Genomic DNA, 25,717 nt, shown 5'->3' on the forward strand with positions numbered 1-25,717 from the left:
AATAGCATATGAATGTGTGATGGCTGTAAGCTGGGAAGTAGAGGTGAAGTGCATCATGGGAGTTCCTCCAGCCAGCCTGAGTCTGAGAACCCACAGGCTATTATCCTGACTTGGCTGGTATAACCACCAGATAAAATCCAAATAAAAAAGGTAAAACTTCGTCAGCAGATAATAGTTATCTGATGCATTTCAGCGTGTACCATCCCTGTTTTGCTCCCCACATAGATTGTTTATCTGCATGCAAGGGAAGCTTGCAAAAGGACACCAGAAAACTTGTGGCACCAAAACCTTTTTTTCTTGCCTGCAGAGATTAATTGCAGAGGAAGTAAGGAATGGTTTACACTCACCTGATCCAATCCTAACTATTAAGTTAAGTTTAAAGAGAGTTTCTGCTCCATGAATCCAGACTTGGAGCTGGTTCCAGAAGCCTGGTAGCTGAAGCATCTGCCTCTAGGAAAAATAGATTGTGTGTTGTGAAGAAGCGACAGCGTGTCATCATTAATGGCTGTTTTAATCAAAGAAAGTAGCTCATCTGAAAAATATCAGAGAGATAAGAATTATCAGAAATGCAAAATAAATCTGGTTTTATCCCACCCACCTTATGCAGGTTTAAGATAAAATCATTAAAACCACAAATTGTAATTTTTAAGTTGTGTTTGTATATTTATTCTATAAGGAAATGAGCTACATCATGATAATTAGTGCATTTAAAACTGTATTTATATGGAATAGGTTCTTATTTTGGATGTTTTCTCTAAGCAGGGATAACCAGGTTTGAAGTCCACCTCAACTTTCTTACACTCCGAAATAATAAATAGTATAATAATAAAGATAAAATATATTTCACCCAAAGGGCCAAACAGCTGCTGCACATCTGCATGAGCTCTTGACATGGCCAGCTGTTTCTTACCCCTAAACACTAAAGATTTATTAACACCACAAACATTTTTAGAGTGGAGTTAGTGTCACTGTTAGCTAATATCTTTGCCAACCTGCCTGCTCCCAGTCCAGAGCTGTCCACCTAACAGCCATTACTCCAGTTGCATGTCAGTTTGCCCGCCCCAGTGTGCACCAGCCCGCGGCCAGAGGGACTGCAGCCAGGACTGCGTGGAGGGCTGCCAGTGCGACCAGGGCTACGTGCTCAACGGCAAGAGCTGCATCCTTTCTCAGAACTGTGGCTGCTATACCGATGGCACATACTATGAGGTCAGTCTCCTACCAAGCTCTATGTGCATGAATATATTATAAATGTTTAAATGTCTGGGTTATTTTGTGCAGTAGAAATATAGAAAGTATATAGAAAAATTTAACTAGACCTTTCTGGATCTATCAGTAAGTGCAACCATTAAGCTCTTAAAGTCCAAAATAAGTTGGAAGTTGCATGTAACCTTGGTTAAAACACTATTTGCAAATATAAAATCGTAAGAGTTTTTCTTTATTTTAGCCCAAGCAGCTTTTTTGGAACGCCGACTGCACCAAACGCTGCCAGTGCATTGGACGAAACCTGATCCAGTGCAATCCAAGGCGATGCAAGGCAGAGGAGGAGTGCACCCTCCGGTACGGGGTTCGGGGCTGCTTTGCCCGCCGCTCCCAGCAGTGCGTGGCATCAGGCGGCGGAGTGTTCAGGACATTCGACGGGGCATCGCTGCGACTGCCGGCCTCGTGCTCCTTCGTCCTGTCCACAAACTGTCACAAGCTGCCCGACCTCTCTTTCCAGCTCATTGCCAACTTTGATAAATGGAGCACGCCCAACCTCACCACCATCTCGCATGTCTACCTGTATATAAATGAGGAGAATATACTCATCTCTGGCAGCACTGTCAAGGTAAGAGGCTAGGTGAAGTAAAGCAGAAGATAAGCATAAAGAGAGGCCACACACTGTGTAGCTGTCTAACTCTGTGACTTTGACACGTGCACGTTTATCCCAGGATTACTTGAATCATGTTTCTTATGGTTTCTCTTCTTAAATGTCGCAAGTTGTTTGAGTGAAACAATACTGAAGATAAGTTGTATTGGAAATGAGTATAATGGATATATTCTGCAAAGGATGTGAAATATGCCAGGTAGGAGAAAAAGAGGGAAGAGAAGATTTGTGGATGCAGTGAAGGAGGACATGCATGTTGGTGTGACAGTGGTGGATGCAAGGGATAGGTTGAGATGATCAGCTGTGCCGACTCCTTAAAGGAAGTAGCCAAAAAGAAGAAGAAAATCATTTACTTTAGTTTTTAGTAAACTTCCTCTGTAGCTTAGTGTCCTGGGTTGTTGGTTGTTGCTAGGCAGCCAGGTTCTGAGGAAAAAATAACCAATTTTTGCAACTTTGCCGTAAGAAAGCTACTTTCAGCTACTTATTCATAAGCAGTCGTCACAGATCCAAGGGGGATTTGTTTATCTCTCCAGGATCGAACTGGGGATCGTTCACTTGTTAACTGAACGAGTAAATCACTACACGATGGAGCCACTTTGCACTAACTGTTGCTATTGCACAAGTTTGTTTTACTTTTTTCCATATTTGACATTAATTTCTGTATCTTTTCTTTTTTTCATCAGTGTCGTGATCTGAGACATTGATTTTAATCTTTAAAGCATTTTATCGGCCATTACCTGTGTTTCTGAATCATTATATAACATTAAATATATAAAATCATGGGAGGCCACTTTATTCAAACTGGTGTTTCAACCAGTTAAATGTTATTTATGTTTTGTTTTTGTCTTTACTGTGGTCACATTTAGAGAGCAAACTCTCCCACCCTTTCTGTGCACCTTTGGTGCCGACCAAATCAGCACGCCTAGATTACCTTCGTTACCAAGACGACACTGTGACCAAAAAAAGAAAAATATGGTTATGGGATAATTGTACATGTTGAAACACAGTCAAAGATAGTCGTAACAGGTTATTAACTTTACACAGAAATATGCAGCCAACAACTTGGCCACATTATGGGGTGGCTGTAGCTCAGGCGGTAGAGCAGGTCAAGGTTGGTGGTTCGATTCCTGGCTTTCCTCTAGCATGCCAAATATCCTTGGGCAAGATACTAACCCCATGTTGTGTATGAATGTTACATAGGCAGTTCTTGTGTGATTGGGTGAATGAATTAGTTGTATAAAGCACTTTAAGTGCTCAGAGTAGAAAAGCGCTATATAAGAACCAGTCCATTTACCATTAGAGACCATAAAGTGACTAAAACCATCACACTATGAAATGGACACTCTATATACCGAGGTTTTTTTTTTTTGCTTTTCATTTTCACCACAGTTTCTTCCTCTTTTAATCCTGCTTTAATAGAAAAATTGCCTCCATCAGGAGATTTCTCCTTTTTGTTTATGTGATCGAGTTACTGTGTGCTGGCCATATGGCTGCGGTCAAAGACGCTTTAATCAACCTCAACAAACAGATCGGATTCAAGTCTCTCTTTCTTTCCCAAATACTTGAAAAAGTTCCTGCAGCCCAATTTACCAATTACCTTGGCACTAATAGCCTATTATATCTCCTCCAGCTCTGGACTTAGGCCATGTCAGTCAGCTGTAAGTGCAGTCACAGAGGTAGCTAATGACTGATTGCTTTAAACTGCAGCTCCCACCGAGTCTTAATCCTGCCTGATCTGAGTGCGCCATCATTAACATTCATTAATTTTATTGACTGCCTTAAGAAGCATGTTGGCGTTAGTTCTAATGCCCTGAAGAGGCTCAGATTGTCACAATCTTTGCTTCGGACTGTCTCTGTTCTTTTTTGTTTTTTTTTTTTTGTTTTTTTTGAAAATATTTTTATTGAAAAAAGAAAACAGTACTTGCAGTTACCGAAATACAATCAACCTTTCTTAATTTTCCTAAGTAAATTAACATATATATATATATATATATATATATATATATATATATATATATATATATATATATATATATATATATATATATATATATATATATATATGAAAAAAACAACAAAAAAAAACAAAAAAACTAAACACAAGGCCCCCCCCCCCCAGTCCCACACAGATCAACACAACCATCAAACATATTAGAGGAATATAACAGTAACAAAAGTAGATTTAAACAGGCAATACCTCTAGACTAGCAAAATAAGAGATAAAGGGTTGCCACTTGTGAAAAAATTTGGCTGTGCAACCTCTCAACGTATATTTAATTTTTTCAAGTTTTAAAAAAAACATGACATCTTTAAGCCACCGGGAAATAGTAGGATACTTAGCAGACTTCCAATGCAACAATATTAGACGTCTCGCTAATAGGGATGTGAAGGCTATAATATCCCTTTGTGTGGAATCAAGTGTAAGTGAGCGAGCAGGAATCCCAAACACAGCAATCAGAGGACAAGGATGAAGAGTTACCCCAAGAACAGTTGACATAATAGCAAAATACCTTGTCCAGAAACCTTGTAGCTCAGGGCACAGAAAAAACATGTGGCTAAGGTGACAAGGAGAACCATGGCATTTATCACATTTATTTTCCACTTCTGGATACAATTCAGAAAGTCTAGATTTAGAGAAATGCACCCTGTGTATGACCTTAAATTGAATAAGTCCAAGACGAGCACAGGAGGTGGAAGATCGTATCCTCGTTATAGCCCGTTCCCAAGACTCCTCATGTATTCGAAATCCCAGTTCTTCTTCCCATGTACGCTTAAGCTTAACATTAGAGTGGTTACTAAAAGACAGAATAGCATCATAGAGTTTCGAAATGGTTCCTCTGTGATGAGGAACAAATGATAACGTAGTTTCCCACTGCTGTTCTGGAGGTAAAGAGGGGAAATTTGGGAAACACTTAGCAACAAAATTTCGAATTTGAAAATAGCGAAACAAATGGGTAACAGGGAGATTGTAACGAGAAGACAAGTTGGGAAAACTATCGAAAACACCATCCACATATAAATGTTTGAACTGTTTTATACCCTTGTCACACCACACTGAAAATGTCGAGTCCAAAAGTGAAGGGGGAAACAAATGGTTTTCGCTTAGAGGACCCGAGGAAGACGGCATTACAAAATTAAAGTGACGTCTAAACTGAAACCAGATTTTGAGTGTGTTAAGAACCACCTGATTATCAGTGTACAGAGAGGGTCTCACGGGTAAAGAGGAATAGAGCAAAGCCGGTAAAGAAGAGCGCTTACATGATGATAGCTCCAATTTACACCACGAGGAACCAGAAGATTTTAGCCAGTAGCAAAGTTTATGGATGTGAGCGGCCCAGTAATAGACTAAAAAATTAGGTAATGCAAGTCCTCCACTAAATCTGCATCGCTGCAGCAAAGTTTTAGAGACCCTAGGTGGCTTCCCTCCCCAAATGAAAGAACCAATAATCTTGTCCAGTGAAACAAAAAAATGTTTCGGCAAAAATAAGGGAATTGACTGAAATAAAAATAAAAATTTTGGTAAGATGTTCATTTTAACAACGTTAATCTTACCGATTAAAGAAAGGGGGAGATTACCCCATCTTTGAATATCAGATGTGACCCTAGATATAAGAGGAGACAAATTTGCTGATTTAAGGCCAGCTAGAGAGCGAGTCACGTTAATCCCTAAGTACTTAAACCCAGACGGACTGAGACGAAAGGGTAGATCGGACTGTTGAAGTTGACGTGCTGCCGTATTAACAGGAAAACACTCACTTTTCCCCAAATTCAATTTATAACCTGAAAACGAACTGAAGTTCTCCAGAATACTTAAAACAGCAGGGATGGAGCATGCGGGGTCAGTCATATATAATAACAAGTCATCCGCATACAATGATACTTTATGTGTAATTCCATTACGGATGATTCCCCTGAATACAGAAGAAGATCGCAATGTAATAGACAGAGGCTCGATGGCAATGGCAAAGAGTAAGGGAGACAAAGGGCAACCTTGACGACAACCACGACCCAGCGCAAAATAATCAGAGTAAACATCATTAGTATGAACACTGGCTTTAGGGGACGAATAAAGAAGCCGAATCCAGGAAATAAATTTATCACCAAAACCAAATTTCTCTAAAACTGCAAACAAGTACTCCCACTCCACCCTATCGAAAGCCTTTTCAGCATCTAAAGAAATCACAAGTTCAGGAAGTTCAGATAGACGCTTTGAGTAAATAACATTAAAGAGTGTACGGGTATTAAAAAACAATTGCCGTCCCTTTATAAAGCCATTCTGCTCTTCAGATATAATTCGAGGAAGCACATCCTCAAGGCGAGATGAAATTACTTTAGCCAATACCTTTGCATCGGCATTAAGCAGAGATAATGGCCTGTAGGAACCACAGGAGGTTGGGTCCTTGTCATTTTTGAGAAGGAGCGCTATGGTTGCTTGTGTGAAAGTAGGTGGTAATGAACCGGTTTCCAAGGATTCGTTAAACACAGACAAAAGCAATGGTGCCAATTTACCAATAAATGTTTTATAGAATTCAATTGGAAACCCATCCGGGCCCGGGGCTTTATTAGACTGCATAGCTGTAATAGCTTTTAATACTTCTTCAACAGATAATGGGGAGTCCAATTGCCCCGCATCATTAGCACCAATAACAGGGTTTGAAAGATTATGAAGAAATGCATTCATTTTAGCTTTATCCGTGGGAAATTCGGACCTGTACAACAAAGAGTAAAATGTTTTAAAGGTAGAATTAATTTCCAAGGGATCTGTAGTAATATTGTCATCAGAGTGTTTAATAATGGGGATCACACGCGAGGAGGCCTGACGTCGTAACTGATGTGCCAACAAGCGACTAGCCTTGTCACCATATTCGTAATATGAGCCACGACTGCGTAGTAATAAGTGCTCAGCCTCTTTGGTTGACATAAGATCAAATTCTGCTTGCAAATCAAGGCGCTGCTTCAGTAATTCTGGAGAAGGGTTCAGTGTATAACTTTGATCAAGGTTACTAATTGCAGCTATAAGTTCTTTAAGCCTGGCATTAATCTTTTTATTAGCACGGACAGAGTAAGAAATAACTTGACCTCTCAGGTAGCATTTAAGAGTCTCCCATAGCAGAGAATATGAGACAGAATCATCCTGATTGAAGGACAAGAACTCCTCAATAGAGCCTGAAATAAATTCACAAAATTCTTTATCCGCCAGAAGGAGAGAGTTAAATCTCCAAAGTGGAGGGCTACGTTTATGGGTAGAAAGATGAACATCCAATAGCAGAGGAGAATGATCAGATATTACAATACCAGAATAGTCGGAAGAATTAACACATGAATTAAGAGTTCTGTCGATGAAAAAATAATCAATCCTGGAATAAGACTGGTGGACCTGAGAGAAGAATGAAAATTTTTTGATTGAAGGGTTGCGAAATCTCCATGGATCAACAAGATCATTCTGTTTCATAAAATCTGAGAATGTTTTAGACATAGATGATTGAGTCAAATTACGAGGACTAGATCGATCCAAAATTGGATCAAAAACACAATTCAGATCACCACCAAGGATAAGCAAATGTGTATTCAGAAAGGGGATGTTACTCAGCAATCTATTAGCGAATTCAGCATCATCAAAATTCGGGGCATATACATTTACCAACAAAACCTTTTTCTGCATTAGGGTACCAGCAACAATGATGTATCTACCGTTCCTATCAGCGACAACATTGGTCAAAGTGAATTGAACTTTCTTATTAATGAGAATGGCCACTCCTCTAGCCTTCGAATTAAAATTTGAGTGAAAGACCTGACCTACCCAAGGGCAATATAACCTATAATGATCCTTAATGCGAAGATGAGTCTCCTGTAAAAATGCTATGTCAGAATTTAGACGTTTCAAGTGAGTAAAAACCTTAGATCTCTTAACAGGGTTACCCATACCTCTGATATTCCAACTAATGAATCTAAGAGGCATACCTGACCCAGCAATGCTGGGGTCTATATTTCCATTAACCATTTACAAAAAGGAAGAGGAAAAAGACCAAACCAAAATGCCAGTGGCCATGAAGAGCCGAAATGGGACAGCCCCCCCCCCAACCCAACCCTGAACACAAATACACCCCCAAGTCTCCACAGAACAGAACAAAGGAGACAGCAGTGTACCCCCAAAGTAGCAAAAATGATTCACCGAAGTGACTGGACTAATTGTTGTCTAAATAAAAATAAAAGCGAGAGAGGGAAAAATAACCTCTCACCAACTTCTCTACAGCATAACAGTGTGCGCGTAACAGTAAACATGTTTTTTTTAAAAAGGGAAAAAATAAAAAGGAAACCAACCAACCAAAAAAAGATCTCACAGTACAAAATATGACTTCCTCAGAAGGAGAACTTTCCAACAAATCACCGAAAGTGCATAAAATTTAAAAAAACAAAAAACAAAAACAACATACATAAATAGATAAACAATTAAAACAAAAACAACCAAACAAAAAAATAAATAAATAAAAATTTAACAGAAACGAAAAACAACTCAGTCCTATGCAAATCAATGCAGCAAGCTTGGAGAAGATTGTGCCGGACTGGTCCGAAGTTCAAGAGTATATTATATGATCCAGTTTCAATAAATAACAATGAAAATAAAAGGAACCAGCACACCAACAGTACAATAACCAGCACAATGGCCTAAGAAAACAATGCACAGGTGGCGTTAAACCTAAGGAGACCGTGAACCCTTAGCAGCATTACAGTATCAAACTGAGGAGCTAACGAGGCTCACCCAGAAATCAAAGTTTTGACATAATCACTGGCCTCCTCTGCCGAAACAAAGTCCTTCTCGACACCCTTATATGTGATGCGGAGTCGCGCTGGATGAAGCAGGCCATACCGAACACCGTCAATGCCACGGAGTTGCTGCCTGACCGTGTTGAATGCAGCACGAGCCCGTGCCACCCTGGCGGTGTAGTCGGGGAAGACTGAGATGGTCCGATCTCCAACTTTAATCTGTCGGCGTTCTCTAGCACGTCGTAAAATGTCGACACAGTCAGTGTGGTAATGAAACCTGCATACAATGGCTCGTGGACGGTCGCCAGGCTTAGGTGCGGGTTGGAGGGTCCTGTGCGAACGATCCAAAAGCGGCTCCTTCCCCAGATCAAATGCTTCTTTTAGCAAGGAAGCTACGGCGGCAGTGGTGCACGTGTCAGGGCCCTCCGGTACTCCCACTATCCTAACATTGTTGCGCCGCGATCTGGACTCCAAATCTTCACACTTACTTTCCAGCTTGGCTACATGAGCTGTGAGACCCTTGATAGTGTTTTTCATCTCAGCTATATCATCAGAGCAGACAGTAAGTGCGTGCTCCATCTCCTTCACCGTACCTTTTAGCTCAGACATGGTAGCGTCATTTGCAGCTTTATCGATCGCCAGCTGCGTCTTCACCGCCTGCAGGTCGAACTTAATGGTAGACAAAGCATCACCCAGAGTATCCTGAAGTTCCTTTTTAAAGATGTCGGCGATATCTTTCCTCAGCGAAGCCAGCAACTCGACCTTGAGAGCCTCAATATCAGGATTAGCTTGACATGTGGGGGGCTTTGCAGGAGACGACGGCTCACTCGAGGGTGTGGTCGCGGTTTGCAAACTAGGCCTCAGTTGTGTCTGAATAGTACTGCGGGTTTTAACATTTTTTGCTGCCATTTTACGCCGGCCCGAGTAAAACTTCTCAACAAGACAATCCACAAACCAAAACAGGACTGAAAATACGGCCAAAACGCGCGAATAAATAACAATTTAATCGAAATCGGCGGGAGCTCCCAGACTCGCGTCCTACTCCATCAAAGCTCAACCGGAAGTCCCTTTTTTGTTTTATCCTAACAGCCAATCTTTGTATAAGAATGAAATCAGCTTATACCAATGACAGCCCAATTTTGTTTCCCACTCATAGGTGATCATGTTTAAGCTTCAATGTCAGTAACATGGCAATGTATTTATGTTAATATAACTACAAAAACATGGGGAATGTACATCTTTGATTGTCTTGCAGAGTTTTTAAAATGCTGCCACATGGTGTTACCACTACTCATGCTATTATATACTCATTTTCACACATGCAGCCCTAAACTACAGGAAAGTTTTCTTAAACTACCTGGGCTGTAACTTTTAACTTCTTACTCAGATATTCTATCTTAAGGTTTGCAAGCCCCATACTAAAAAAACAAAACAAAACATGCTTAACATGAGCTGTTAGTTGTAAAGCTAATATTATATACATGATTTAGAAATGATCAAAAAATGCATTACTTGCATTTGGCTTCTTAGAGATGCTGTCTTTAGGACATAATGGATATCAGTTAGTGCTGACAATACATTTTACCCAGCATTACCCCTCCTAAATCCCCAAATGTAAGCAGAAAAAGGACATCTAAGTAGGAGTGCCTCCTGGATTTAAAATGGTTTAGTTTGAGGTGCTCTGTAGTTCAACAATCCTTCAATATGTTGAATTTTTAACTGTATAAACAGAAATATTTCAGTCTTTACTATCACATTTTAGATGAGCTAGTTCAGAAATAACAAGGAGTTTGAACTTTTTGTAGTCTAAGTGACCACAAACATGGGTGACTGCTTTGCTTTAATCTTCCAACCCACTTTGTATCAAATGGAAGAGTTGTCCCTTTATTTCTGTCCTTTCAAAATAAATTGATAAAAATATGTACCAGAGAGGCAACAAGAAGACAACCCCGAGAAAGGAAATGGTTTCACAGGCGTTGGTCACAGACCACAGCTTTCTGCTTATCCTTCCTGATCTTTTCTCTAGTTTTGCTTTTAGCTGGTGTCCTTTTTCCCTGCTGGTAGCATGAGATGACACGTGTTTCGCATTTAGGTTGTGCGCCACTGCAAGAAAGTTGTTGTTGTGTCTCCAAACATGATCTCGAGGGTGTGGAGGAGATACCAGGAGATGGGTTGTTACACAAGCTAGACAAGGCCACAGGTGTACATCCACCCAGAAGCAGGGCTGGCATTTGCTCCGTTGTGCAATGAGGAGCGTGACAGTGGAAGTATCTAACAAAATGACCTCCAGCATGTTTCTGGCACTTGTTCCATGAGGGTGGCCTGACACACTCTAGTGGCAACTTTGCTAATGGAAGTTACAAATATAACTATAGTTCTGTGAATTCACAGATAACTGCCAATGGCAGGAAACTACGTAGATGGGTCTCCTCATGATCTGCGCAGGTCCGGAAATAAAATCGCGTGCATGATGTGTACACTACTGAAGCATGTGTACTATAAATACTACGTGGTAGCTTACATCTGGTCTCTGGGAATCTTCTCACACTGAGACGTTTTTAGCCGCCAGCAGGTCTGACAGTCATCCTGGAATTCAGAGAATCATAGTTACCTTTGTAACTTCTGTTCTGATTCATTCCCCCCTGTCTGCCAGTGGGAGTAAACAATGCAGATGACTTGTACCAGTACTGTCACAAGGAACAACTTCCTGGTCAGCCAGCAGCAGAACAGCTGAAGCTAATGTGGGCTCTGAGGCCACATTAAGCTAGTAGAACCTAGCAAATGTGAAAGACGCTGCCCGGGATGCCACTGTTCACCAAGTAAAACACCACTCATTGACACCCAGTGTGGCCACACCGCTGATACAGTGGCAACTAACACCAGAATGGACCAGTGTATTTGCTGCTATCTGCACCTGTTTTACTGAGTTCCTCCTGTTCTTCCCATTATAACATATAGAGAGCTGCTCTAATCATCTGTATGGATGCCTTCCATACTGCACTGGAACCATGAAATTATTCACTAAAATTGACAACAAATGTATTAAATAGTGAAACAATTAAATGTGTCATTAAATATATACAATAGGAATTAAATCATTTTTTAAAAAGTTTAAATGAAATAAATTAAATGTATGTATTTCGTTAATTAGCTAATTCCAATTTAAATTCATTAACACATTTAATTAATTATTTAATGATGTATTTATTTAACGCATTTTAGCACTCGAGGCCCTCCGTAGCCTTAATGCTGGTTACTTAAATAAAAATTTCTTGTGTCCCGAGTCAAAAATCTACATGTGTCTGCCTCTCCTGTCCTCACAGGTTAATGGCACACCAGTATCCGTACCATTTGTAACAGGGCTGATGACACGCCTGTCCACATCTGAGGGCTTCATTGTCATCGACACACCCCAGGACATCCAGGTTCGCTACAACCACTTTAACACCCTGAGCATCACAATGGGCCAGCGGCTCCAGAACAAGGTGTGCGGCCTTTGTGGGAATTTCAATGGGGACCCCAATGATGACTACATCACCTCAAGGGGCAAGCCGGCTGTCAGCGCCCTGGAGCTGGCACAGAGCTGGAAGACCAACGGCATGCAGAACAGGTAGATGAGGCTCACAGATGGGGAGGAATTTACGGTCCATATAACCAGTTCTTGTAAAAACCTTTGGCTGTTATCCCCAAAATATAAAAGGAAAAGTTAAGGTTACCTAATCCATAAGCCATGCGTCTGCAAGCATGTGCATGTCTTAAACCCTGGATATTAACTGGCTGTTGCTAAAACATATCACTTGTGCAAATCATTTATACAGATAATAGCAAACGGAGCAATTCTAACAGGGCCTTTGCTCCTTCTTTGCTCGCGTCCTAATACCTTTGACAGTTGGATTTTGGTCTTTCTCCTCTAGTTGTGATGAGACCCAGTACGTGGCTTTGGCTCAGTCCTGTGACAACTCGGCCATCCTGGCTCTACAGAGTGAAGATGCCTGTCAGAAGCTCACCCAGCTCAAAGGCTTCTTCCAGCCATGCCACGGCCTGCTGGATCCCCGTCCTTTCTACCAGTCCTGCTACCTGGATGGCTGCTACAATCATCGCAAGGCTCAGGTCTGTGGATCACTAGCCGCCTATGCAGAAGCCTGCCGGTCCATGGGCACCCTCACGACCAAGTGGATCACCCAAGAGAACTGCTGTAAGGGCACCGTGAACTTCTCTCAGACTCAATGCCCACTGTGGAAATAAACACAACTTTGCACTTTACACAAATATAAACCAGCGCTAATGCTGAATTTACCAGACGTACTAAAAGTGAAAGTATTGGGTCTCATATATTATTGATTCACACATTATGAGCTTAGTTTGCTAAGATTTCCAGATTGCTTTCCATCAAGACCACTGTGTTACTACGATGAGACGTGAAATGTAAATTTGTTTGACTGCTTTGTCAGTATTAGATACGTGCATGTTCTTAAAAACTTTGTGCCTTCATCTGTGTGACAGTTAACATTGTGTGTGGACCTGTCTTTAGCAGAATGGATCTATGACCCCTGTGCAGGAGAGATCTGCAAAAACTTCACCTGTGAGCTGGAGAATGGAGGCGATCTGTGTGGCTGTCCGGAGTTACCCACCAACTCTGAAGGTGAGTGCTTCATCCAGCTGCAATCACTCAGTTTTAAATATCTGACACTCTCCGTGTTACTTGATTAGCCATACATTTTAAAAGCTATTAAAAAATACTTTTTTATTTAATCATGGCTATGGTGAAATACATGGCTAACGTGAAATACATGTTTTTGCAACATGCAAAAACATGTATTTCATGTCGATGTTTGTTAGGCGAGGATGACATCATCCAAGCGGAGGTGACCTGTAAGCATGCTCAGATGGAGGTTTCCATCTCCAAGTGTAAGCTCTTCCAGCTGGGCTTTGAACGGGAAGATGTCCGGATCAACGACGAGCACTGCGCTGGCATTGAGGGAGAGGACTTCATCTCCTTCCACATTAACAACACTAAGGGACACTGCGGTTCCATTGTACAGGTCAGTTTGCAATCGTCTGTGTTCCAGCGTGTTCGTCATCACTTTCGAAATGTGATAAAGCTCCCCGCATCTCAGTTTGGATCCTTTTAGACACTACAATGTAGTCGTCAACACGATCTACCAGGGGTCTCAAACTCCAGTCCTCGAGGGCCGGTGTCCTGAAACACCGGCCCTCATGAATCAAATGGCAATTCAGCCATTTGATTCATGTTACAGCAGCTCATGAGTGAATGAACATGGTGCAATAAAAGTACTTTAAGAAGTAAATTTTTCCAAACACTTACTGTGTTTTCCGGACTATAAGGCGCACTTAAAATCCTTTAATTTTCTCAAAAATCGACAGTGCGCCTTATGTATGAATTCTGGTTGTGCTTACTGATCTCGAACCGATTTTATGTGCTATATGGCGCTCAAAAATCTGTTAAAAAATGTTTTAGTAGACTTTGACTTTGGTAAAGCTACGAAGCCGCACCGCTTGATGGATTGTCGGAGCATTGCGGCTACCGTAGTCAGGAGCCTCACGAGTAATCTGGGTCCTAAACTCCGTCGACTTCAGGTCCCAAAGTCAAAGGGCAGGGATAGCTCAGTAGGTAGAGTGGTGGCCCCATGATCGGAAGGTCGGGGGTTCGACTCCACTGAATGGCTACCCTGAGGTACCCCTGAGCAAGGTACCGTCCCTACACACTGCTCCCCGGGCGCTGCACTGGTGGCTGCCCACTGCTTCACTGGGTGAATGGGTTAAATGCAGAGGAACTATTTCCCTATGGGGACTAACACGCACACTTTTTTAAACGAACACTGCGACATCACTGAGAGTTAAAAACTGTCTAAATTCTTTCATCTGTAATAAAATGATCAGCATTGCTGCTTTACCAGGTTTAACAATTAAGCTTAACATCCAGGCATCCATGAAAACAGAATTTATTAAATTTAACAGAGTTAGAAGTTAGCAGGAAGTTAGCAGGAAGTTAGCTCGCTAGTTTCCACCTAAACATAATATAGCATGTTCTGACTGAGAGATTTCTGAAAAAAAATTCAAACTTACAGCTCCGCTATCACTTCCAACATAAATGAAGACAGAAAACTAAACAGCAGTGACGTTTGTAGGGTTGCTACATGGTGGCTAGCGACACAGCTATGTTAGCATAATATAAACACAGTGAAGCTAGAGGATGAATGCTAACTTTTTCCACTCAATAAAAGTTAACAGGAGAGTTCCCGATGGTTAGCAACAAATGCAATCACATGGCAGGATGCTGTAAACAGACCAAACTTCAGTCAGGAGAACAACTGAGATAATCCATCCACAATACGAGGTTAGTCATTAATGTACTGCAACAATGCGGGAATAGAGCAGCTGCAAGAGAATTCAGCTATAGTGAATCAATGGTACGGAAGTGGAGGCAAGAAGAAGAATGAGTTGAGTAAAGTTTGATTATCTGACTGTTTTGTTTCACTTAATGCACCTTATAATCCGGTGCGTCTTATGGTCAGAAAAATACGGTACTTAAATTTAGTTGATTAGGGTTAGGGGTTGACATTTCAGCATGCAGTTAAGTTCTATATTCTTGCTAATGACCTACTAATTTTATTCAGGTGTGTTGCACCAGGGTCACATGGAAAAGTTTCGGGACACTGGCCCTCGAGGACTGGAGTTTGAGACCCCTGGTCTACACTATCTTGGAAGCAACATTTACAGCATTTTAACTGAAACTGCCACAACACGTGCAATGTCACTGCTAGCTGGCTGGCTAGGTGGCACTGGCACAGACAACCTACCCCCTTCCTACTGGCTGAAAATTGTTTGGTAGACCCGCCCCTTCGATTGTCTACCCCTGCTCATCAGTGTAAAAGATCTTATGCACTCCAAATTTGATATCCACTTGTGGGAAGATTGGCAACTCATGAATGTGTTCCTCATGTGAATAATATTTTTCACTTTAAAGTGATCAACAGAGTCTTATAACTTCCTCAGATTGATGTTGCTTCTTTATATTTATTGCTGATGTCAAATTTTCTGCTTTTATAGACGTGCGTTAGCAGCTCCTGGCTCTTAAATCCTCATAATTCTGGCTAATTCTGGCTAATGTTTTTGGTGAATAAATTATTATTTAATAATTTAATTATTATTATTATTATTACTAAATGATTAGTTTTTATGATGTCTTCTGTCTGTACGATGTTTTACATTTTTTTTTGTATGGGTGAAATCAAAAGCAGCAGCTAGGATAATTTGTTCCTTTAATTTGAAATTATGAGTCACCTACGCTTTATTTCTCTTACAGTCCAACGGCACACACATCATGTATAAAAACACTGTGTGGATAGAAAGTGTGAACAACACTGGGAACATCATCACCAGAGACAAGACCATCAACGTGGAGTTTTCCTGCGCCTATGAGCTGGACCTGAAGATCTCACTGGAGACTGTCCTCAAACCCATGCTCAGGTCAGGCAGCAGAACACAAATATGCACCGACAAGTGTGACACAACGGCTCAACGCTTGGATAGTCATTTCTTTTTCCTTTTTTCTCCAGCGTCATTAACCTCACCCTACCGACCCAGGAAGGAAACTTCATTACCAAGATGGCTCTGTATAAAAACTCCTCGTACCGCCATCCATACAGAGAGGGGGAGGTGGTGCTCAGCACTCGAGACATCCTGTACGTAGGCGTTTTTGTGGAAGGAGCGGATGAAAACCAGCTCATCCTTATAGTGAATATGTGCTGGGCCACGCCGTCGCGCTACAGCAGTGATCGACTCCGCTACATCATCATTGAGAGAGGGTGAGGTTTATTTAGTCCTGGACCAAAAATGCTCAAAAGAGAGGTGGGAAAAAAAAGATTTTATTTTATGTTTTAAACTCAACCATTTTTTTTGACCTTCTTTTTCTCTTAATGTAATCCAAGATGAAGTTGAGGTGTGATCGGTGTAAAGTATGTAGCTCTTTATGAAGCCTATGGGTTCACTACAGTCTGCTGCTTTAAGATGACCTTTATAGTCTGATCCACACATTTTGAGAAAAAGAACATGAAGTAATAAATACAGTCACTGTGCATGCCCTTTGCACACCCTCACTGTGCCGGCAGTGTCTCTGGGTACTTCCTCAACAGGCCACGCCACGGCATGTTAGTTAAATTGTTTTTTCTAAATTTACGTGAGGTAGATAATGTGCTTGAGGTGTTTAGAATAAAGCACTATGGATGTCACGGCCCAACGGTTTTGCATTATTTTTCGATTCCTTCTTTATTGTTGTAACTTTTGGGTTCCTGTTTAATCTATTACTGTTTTATTATTGTAGTAGTAAGTGTTGTTTCTAGTGATATTATTATAATTATTATTATACGATTGTAAAGTCTTTGATCCCTACTTTTACTATATAGTAATTCTAGTCCATAGTCCTTCTGTCCGCGTCTTCTAAACTCGGTGATTAGTATTTGTCTTTTGTTCACGTCCTGCTTCATTTTGAAGCCTGAGTATCTGTTTATGCCCTGCATTACTTTTACTTCCTTCCCCTCTTTTTTGTATTAATAACTTTGTCTTTCTGTGTTCCCCTTGAATTAGTTCATCCAGGTTTAGCATGTCCTCTAAACCCTCCCTGCGTCAGTTACGGTTGTTGTTCCTTTCCTGCTTTAGTTTTGCATCTTTCCTGTATGACTTTTCACCTGTTTCCAAGGAACACTACTTCCATGACTATTTATACACACTCAAGAGTTATCTCCTTAGTCATGTATGTGTATAAATAGTCCTGCCCTCTACTTTGTCTTAATTGTGTCATCTATCTGGTCATGCGGGTACTTCTTAGTTATACACGCATGCTCGGGTCTTTGTCATGCCTTTTGTGCTTTGCATTTGTGATCAGTGTTTGGACTCCCTTTTAAGACTTTGTTTAGTTTGGATGTTGACATTATCCATATTAAAAGCTCACCTTTTGTTGACCGTTCTGCCTCCCAAGTCCCACAACCACCTTCTTGACTACAGCACATTTAATATCTTGCTTATTCTAGGTGCCCAAACATTAAGGACAATACCATTGGCATGGCAGAGAATGGCGTATCACTCACCTGCCGCTTTCACGTCACCGTCTTCAAGTTCATCGGGGATTACGATGAAGTCCACCTGCACTGTGACGTTTCTCTGTGCGACTCAGAGACGAACGCCTGCAAAGTGGTGAGTAAATCAAGAAGAGCAATAAAAATCAGAAAGCGTCCTGCTGTGTGTTTGGGTGTTGATGTATCAATGAACTGTGTGTGCAGAACTGTCCACATAAGAGAAGAATGTACTCAGAGGACAGTGACCATAAAGAGCACATACTGTCTGTTGGACCCATAAGAAGAAGAGGTGAGCATAGTTTTAGATAGAAAATAGCTTATTGGGTAAAATACACGCTTTAGAGTTTATTGTTTAAGTAATCTATGGAAAAACAAAAAGCCGTAGGTTAGCTTCTGATGTGTTTTCAGAGTCTGACTGGTGTGAGGAGAACAATGGAGGCTGTGAGCAAATCTGCACCAGTAAGGCCGCTGGGCCCATCTGCAGCTGTGTGACTGGGATGCTGCAAAGAGATGGGAAGAGCTGCCGGGGTAAGGACAAAAATACCTAATTTTAAGGTTTTTTTCCCACCTTATTGAATCATAGCATGACCTAAACCGCGGCAATATCAGCCCCAGAAAAACAGAAACTACACACGAGGGTCACCAAGCAGGTTTTGCATGTTTCTCAATAGTTTACAGTTTCCATCATGTTTCACACAATTGGAGTGATTGAAGCAAAGCTAATAAAGTTTAAGTGTTGTAGATACAGCCACTACACACTTTATTAAGTAAACCTTGTAAGTACCAGATTGGACCGCTTATGCCTTCAGAACTGCTTTTATCCATGATGTCAATCTCCACCACAATGTGCTCTACTGGACTGAGATCCGGCGAATGTGGAGGCCCTTTGAATACAGAGAACTCACGTGCCGTGTCCCTTTATAACCACAGTGCCCGTGGTCAAAAAGGAACGGCATGGTCAGCAGCAAACGGTGCCAAGAATATGTCCCTTCTTCTCTGAATTCTGGCATCATCAAGGTTTTTCCAGCTAGAGAAATGCCACTCACTGGAAATTGTATCTTTTTCAGACTGTTTCTCTGTAAACTCTAGAACTGCTTGTGTGGGAAAATCCCAGCTTATCAGCAGTCTCTGAATAATCAGACCAGTCTGGCACCGACAACCACACCCCATTCAGTCACTTCAGTCACCTTTCTTCCCCATTCTGATGCTCAGTTTAAACTTCAGCAGGTTGTTTGATTCATGTCTGCCGTATGATTAAATAATTAGACATTTGCATTAATGAGCAGTTGAACGTTGCAACTAAAAAAGTGGGCAAGTTTCTGTGCATTAAATCATAAAATTTAGGGCGTTCAACTTAATTATTAGTTAATTGATTGGTTCATATGAATTCCATATATTTATAACTCTTGTAGCTTTTGCATGCTGCACACAAACTAAACTGGTAATTTGTAAAAACCAGTAGCATTAAGACAGTATTTCCACCACATGCACATTTCACAAATGTTGTCATACTCCCTTCTTTTTTTCCAGCCGTGAGCTCAAGCAGTAACATCACACCTGCGATTCCTCTGCTGAGCGTCAGCGCTGCGATCTCCATGCTCCTGGCTCACCTTCACACTCTTCTCCTCTCCTAACGCTCTGTGAGCTAAGAGAAGGCAATAAATGACAAAGATCAAACACACAAAAAGACTTGAATATGCACAAAGTATCATCATTGATTAGCCAGTAGAGCAGCTGTGTTTCAGCCAGAAAGTCAAGACAGAATATACTGTACACCGACTAATTTTTGTCTCTACATTTCATTGATAAAAGGTAAGTCAGTTTTCTAGATACATGGACAGTCAGTCAGTTTCACTGCTTTGTTGTGTTTTTCTTCATCCCCATCTGCTCCCTCATTTACATTTATCAGGACTCCCACTGTTTATCACTCACCTAAAGCCACTATGTGTAGATGTTTTCATGTGATTATAACATATTTTTACAAATTTCTTTATAGGAAATTAACATATTATGCATGCTACCACCAGATGGTGCCAAAGAAAGTAATTTTCCAATCCTAGACATACAAACTTGAAGGTACAACAGCTAAAATCACACAGTGATGTTTATGGAAAGACAATGGCTAAATTAAAAAGAAACAGTAATATAACTGATTAGTTAAAGAGGCATAATTGTAAATCATCAGGGAATGTGAAATGTGATCCCACCTGTTTGTATTTATACCTGATATTATTCTACAGTCACACTAAGGAAAGCAGTGGCTGGAGATCACGACTGTGTGCAATGAACTTGCGATTTTTTTTTTTGCCATTGAAATTGTTGCTTCAAAGACAGGATCGGGTCTATGACCACTTAGTCAGATGCCATCTTTAAAATGACCTTAGTGTAACAATAAGACGACGTCAGTCTGCTATCGTTCAATTGAATGCACTCAAACTGGCAACTGCATTCAGTCTGTTTGTGATAATATAGTGATTATGAATCAATCTGCTGCAAATCGCATTCAAATCAAACTTATATTAATCAGAAATTCCCACTAACTACACTCCTCCATAAATGGTGACGTAGCTGCTGCTTATAACCAGAATACAACTAGTTGATTACAGCGTGCTAGCAATTTGTCTGTGTTTGCAAACTTTTACCAATCTGTCTGAGAGCGATCGGTTGCTTGGAGACAGGTTGCCTCCCACCAGGCAATGTTTGCAACTACCTTGCAATAGAAAATTAACTATATGTTTGCACTAAGTAGTTGCAAGTAAAAAGTAAAAAAAAAGCAACAAAACACAGCAGTAATCAGGCAACCATCAGTTTTGACTGTTTTTACTCTAGTGTGAGCTATTCATAAATCCCATTCTGTCCAAACTGTGATCAGATCTTAATGAGTAGGTGGGATGCAACAACTAGAAACCCTCATGATTGTGATTTAATTGATTTACAGAGCCATCAAAATGTAAACATCAAACTATTTTATTATTAATTTATGAATAAATTACATTTAAATAACTGTAAATTTCCTGTTTCTCAGTGGAGAGGTTTATTAAAGTTACCTTTTATATTTTAAACTGATAATCAGATGAAACAAAAAAGTAAAATAGAAACTTTTAATTTGAAATTTTTTTTAATTAAATTACATTTTAAAACCAAGCAGTTAATAGTTATTGTGCTGACTTGACGTCATTCAGGGGTCACAAGGTCACATATTCATGACATTTGGATCGAAATGGGAAAGAAGCTTGTTTATAAGTACCATAAACTATAAATAAAAGATGGGCATGGCAAAGTCCAGTCTTTGAAACCTTGAACTGAGGATTTGCCGCCTTGGTGTGGTGAGACTGGGTGTGAGGACTGAAGGGTGGAGCTGACCGAAAAACCAAAGTGCTTTATGTTCGTGGGCTCGCTGATCCCATGTTGGGCCTGACCTAAAGCATACCCTGGTCTGAAAACCATCCAGAAACAGTAGCCCCTTCCTGACGCTTAAGCTTAAACTCCCTGGGCTTCACTTTTATACTCAGCCTGAGGTTGGCGCTACTCTGCTACTCATGTGATTGTGTACTTTCATTTAGTATTTTGAGAGTCTCCCCAAAAGTATGATGCTGTTTTATGGACTTTACGGCTCAGGTGTGACTTTTTGATGAGAAGCTTAAGAGAGGAAGAAGAGCTGAGGTTACTGTATGTAACATTTAAACATGCTGTTTCTTAAAAAAATGGCAAAACTGTACAGATTTCATTAAGAAACTGGCAACTGAGCATCTGCAGATCTGTGTCAGAGTGCAAACCTTTACCCAGAAACGAGCGAACAAACTTTATCTTATATAATTGCTTCCTAACTGTGCGGTTTATTGCTCTAAACCAATAAAACCTACAGCAGGTTATGGCTGAAAAGGAGGTTAGGGATTATCTAAGAAGAAAACTGTGTGAAAGGGTGATGCATTGTGAAGTGAAGTATTTATGTGTGAAGTATCTGTTTAAAATGTTAATCAGCCACAACATTAAAACCACCCGCCTGATGTTGTGCACAGATCTGACTCGCTGCACCTCAGGGGGCGCCCTCTAGTGCCTGGCAATGGGACTTTGACTCCTTTGGCGTCTGTATGCTTTCGAGTGGGGCTACCATGGATTAGAACCGCAGTCTGTCCTAAACCTTAAAAAGTTGCTTTGTTGCCTAAATTTAACCAAACTGCAATTGACAGTTAATTTTTTCTTAAAGAAACCCAAAGTTTCCCATCAAAAAATTGCATTTTAACTAGTTGATCAATATTTTTCACTTCACCTGCGTGAGTGGTTTTGATGATGTTGCTTTACTGGTGTAATTTTTTACCTTTTTATGTTAGTACCCAGGATGAGGGGGACAGGGGATGAGTTTAGCTGTGCCATTAAAAACCCAATTTTCGTGTCATTTCTGAACTAATTAGTTTCGGTCTTCTCGTGCTTTTCAGTGTACTTTCTAACACTCATTGCATGAATTCAGTTTGAGGAGTGGAGCAGGTGTCGGATAGTTTATCTGCAGCTCACAGTCAGCTGCTTTTAAAGGTTTAAATGTCAATAAACGTCAACCACACATCTTACAGATCCTTCAAAGTTCTTCCAAACGCTGACACTTTGGTGCAGTTACACAAAATAAAAAGCAAACAGAGTAGTTGTTGCCTTTTGTGTACAAATGTACAGTCCTGGTCAGTTTGGTGGTTTGTGTCATCGCTGACCTTTTTAAATAATCGGTATCTTTTTTGTGTGTGTTGTTTAAAACTAAGTGACTAAAGAGGTGTTTTATTCTTTGAGAGCAGCACCACCCTGCTATAAATAAATGAAGACGTTCTCAAAGTCAGTGTGAGTCACGCATTATTTCATGCAGAACATGCAGCCCTGCGAGAGAGCTCGGGGTTACGAAGCAGAGCTCTTCATTTGCTGGTCAGAGGCGACACTTACTCATAAACACAGCATTAAAACATCACTTGTCACCTGAAAAAAAAAATTGAAAGGCTACATTTTTGGTTGTGTTTCACTGTAAAGTTATTCCTGACGCTGAGTAAACATCCACTCCAAGCTGCTGTCTCCTAGCAACAAGCTCCAGCTACAATTAAGTGATGTGTCATCCAGTCCTCACTCATGACTGTGCCAGTGTCAGGATCTGTTTAAATTCTTTCCACAGTGCAGGGAGTCGCTCCTTTGAAGGATTTCTGTTCGCTGTCGTCATCCGCCGACTGTCAGTGACATCTCACTGCAGCTGACTGTTAATGAGGATGTAGGCGGATGGAGGAAGGTGAGGCTGCAGCGGTCAAACGAGTTGGGCAGAAAAGACAGTAACAAACCATCAACTGATCCGTTTAATTTGCCTTAAGAGTATAAAAAAAGAGAGCGATGAGCTACTGGGCCGGTTTCAGGTAGGGTCTGGTTCATATCGACCCCTTTAAATGAAATTTCACCTGAATGCTGAGAACAGGTGACCTGTGAGGCGAAACTTATTTAAGCACACAAGCAAAGCACAGGCTTAGAAATTTATAGCCAATTCACAAAGTAATACTCTTAGGCATTAGACACAGGCTAAACCACCTGCCTTCCCTCCATTGTTGCCTCTGTGCTTCCCCTTCAAACCTTCTGTTTGTGAGCTTAGTAATATAAACAGGGATTATTTTGAACTGCAAATCAGACAAAGCTACTCTGGCAGAACCAAAGAAAAAAACATGCAGCTGAAAATTAGAGTACCAGGTCCACTTTAAGGTTGTTTTGGAGCAACCCAGATAATTTCCTTAGGGATTGATAAAGTATTCTGATTCTGATTTTGGTGTTCTAACAAGCTAGCATGCAGCTGCAAAGTTCTGCTGTCACCTCGTGAGTCCAGTGGCTCCTGCAGCACGCTGTGCCCCTCTGGTAGGAAGGCAGCTTAAAGAGTACAGCCAGAGGACACAGTTTTTGGCATTTCAGTTATGAATTTCAACACAAAATGGTTTAACTGAAGACTGAAGCAGTTGCAGTTCCTCATAAAGTCCAAGTACCAACTGAGCTGAGAGGAAAGTGAAGCACTGCCAGCAACACATGAGGAGCTGCCAAATGCTTCACACTCACCCCGCACTTGTTAACACACAAGTGCTTTGATGTAAGAGTACACATTAAGGAAACGCTTTGCACAAGGAGACACAATTTCACACTGAAAAGAGACGGAAACTGCAGTTAACAGCTGATTTAGGACTCTAGACGATCCTCTTTTTCTTTACTAGCGACAACCTTTAAGTGCCCACAGAGGTGTTTTGACCTGGCAAATATTCAAAGCAAATATTTTTCCGCAAGAATAATTTGGTAAACTTGCTGATTTCAATTTTGCTTTTAGTTGAAGCAGAAGGGAAGCTGGGAAATGCCTGAGATAAAAGGTTAAGCTGACCTGCTCTGCCACACGCAGGTCAGTCGGGGCACTGATTATGTAAATGTCATACAAAGGTGCTCTGTTTATATGTTGCTAGTGAAAACAAAGTTGAAGCACGAGGCCTAGTTTCCCTCCCATACAAAGTCTATTCTGTGTCCATGGTTATGTAAGTTTGTAGGAGTGTGTATTTCTGGGTGTGAACATGTGCTCGTGAATCACACTTCCAGATAAAATTGTTACCTATTGTCACTAAATATATTCTGCACTTAAAGCCTTCTTGTAATTACCAGAGGCACGCACATATTCTGCCCTCTGATTTGTCCAGGGGCCTCCAGCTCCCTGCAACCCTACTTAACCATTTAGGAGTTTAAAAACTGGGTGGATGGGTAAAACTGGAGAGGGTAGTAGTGTTCAGAGAGCCGTGAATTGTCCTTCAGGAATGTTCAGTGTATTTGCTACTTCAGCAGATAAGCAGATTCTTATCTGTACAGTGAGCCTTACCTCGCTGTGGGTTACAAAACCGGCCTTTTCTTTTCAGTGCGACAGTGTGCAGAGCTCCGTCAGCTGGACTTGCATTCCATCTAAATAAAATGCAAACACTTATTATGCAATTAATGGTCCATTTAACTCTTTACCGATTGAAAGCCAACGAGCAGTAACTAATCCTTGCTTCTCTTTTCTGAACAGAGCACTTTCTGCCATATCGCAGGCCTGTTTATAGACTGGGTGTGCATTAGAAGTTATTGAGCGTGGTCTCTGCCTATGCAGCTACCCTTGGAAAAACCTGAAAACTATTCTGCTGGTCTTCAACCCACATCTTTACTGATGTATACCGAGGTGTCAAAACTCGCCATGAAGGGTACTGGGAGGGTTGTGAAATGTTGTCTTTACGGTGGAAAGAGTTAAGCGGTCAGGTTCCTCCTTTCTTTTCTTCAGTAATTCTTGCAGCAGCTCTTCATCAGTGCATTTCCTGTCTGCAGTACGAATGTGGGACAGACCTGTGAAAGAAGTGCCAGCCATGAGCACAAGAACCTGGTAGTTTTAATGTGTAAACCTAATAGACTCATTTGTGTACCTAAATCTAACTGAGTAACACATTTTGAATTAATCTGTGACCAGTATAGCTTCTTAGCTGTCAGAAGTGTTGGCTAGTGTGGTCTTCTGCTGCTGCAGCCCATCTGCTTCAAGGTTTGATGTTTTCTGGATCCAGAGATGCTCTTCTGCATCTTGAATGTAATGAGTGGTTATTTAAATTACCATTGCCTTCCTGTCTGGTTATTTTACATTGCTTGCTCCAGAGAACGGCTGCTCACCTGATATTTTCTCTTTTTTTGTCAACGCTCTGGAAACACTAAAGACGATTGGGTGGAAAAATCACTGTAAATCTGCTGTTTCTGAAATATTTAGACAATCAGCAACCACGGCACGTTCAAAGACACTCTAATCACCTTTGTCCCGATTCACAGTTTGAACTTTGTCTTGATCATGCCTGCATGAGTTGTTGCCATGTGACCATAAGACGTTTGAGAGGCTGAAGAACAGCTGCACCTCAGAAAGTGATCGGCGGGTGTAAAAGTATTGCATTTCTACTGTCCTCCACAGTCACCAACCACAACAGACCAAAGCATTTCAGCGTGC

General features: G+C 41.0%; 1 protein-coding gene across 3 annotated transcripts in view; it reads left to right on the top strand.

Annotated features, from left to right (window-relative positions):
* The window catches only part of tecta (tectorin alpha), a 37,877-nt gene extending 15,337 nt beyond the window's left edge, over positions 1-22,540 (top strand). For all 3 annotated transcript variants that reach the window (XM_085421227.1, XM_085421228.1, XM_085421229.1), the window contains 12 exons: positions 1,007-1,206; positions 1,445-1,825; positions 11,953-12,239; positions 12,544-12,824; positions 13,161-13,271; positions 13,469-13,671; positions 15,957-16,120; positions 16,210-16,458; positions 17,680-17,842; positions 17,929-18,013; positions 18,133-18,252; positions 19,255-22,540. In XM_085421227.1, the coding sequence (XP_085277353.1) occupies positions 1,007-1,206; positions 1,445-1,825; positions 11,953-12,239; positions 12,544-12,824; positions 13,161-13,271; positions 13,469-13,671; positions 15,957-16,120; positions 16,210-16,458; positions 17,680-17,842; positions 17,929-18,013; positions 18,133-18,252; positions 19,255-19,358 (2,348 nt within the window). In that variant the 3' untranslated portion in view covers positions 19,359-22,540. The remainder of the gene's footprint in view (positions 1-1,006; positions 1,207-1,444; positions 1,826-11,952; positions 12,240-12,543; positions 12,825-13,160; positions 13,272-13,468; positions 13,672-15,956; positions 16,121-16,209; positions 16,459-17,679; positions 17,843-17,928; positions 18,014-18,132; positions 18,253-19,254) is intronic.
* Positions 22,541-25,717: the final 3,177 nt, after the last annotated feature.

This window comes from Rhamphochromis longiceps, linkage group LG10, assembly GCF_057381845.1.
Source record: "Rhamphochromis longiceps isolate RC_006_pf linkage group LG10, R_longiceps_female_GT1.1, whole genome shotgun sequence".
Classification (NCBI taxonomy): Eukaryota; Metazoa; Chordata; class Actinopteri; order Cichliformes; family Cichlidae; genus Rhamphochromis; species Rhamphochromis longiceps.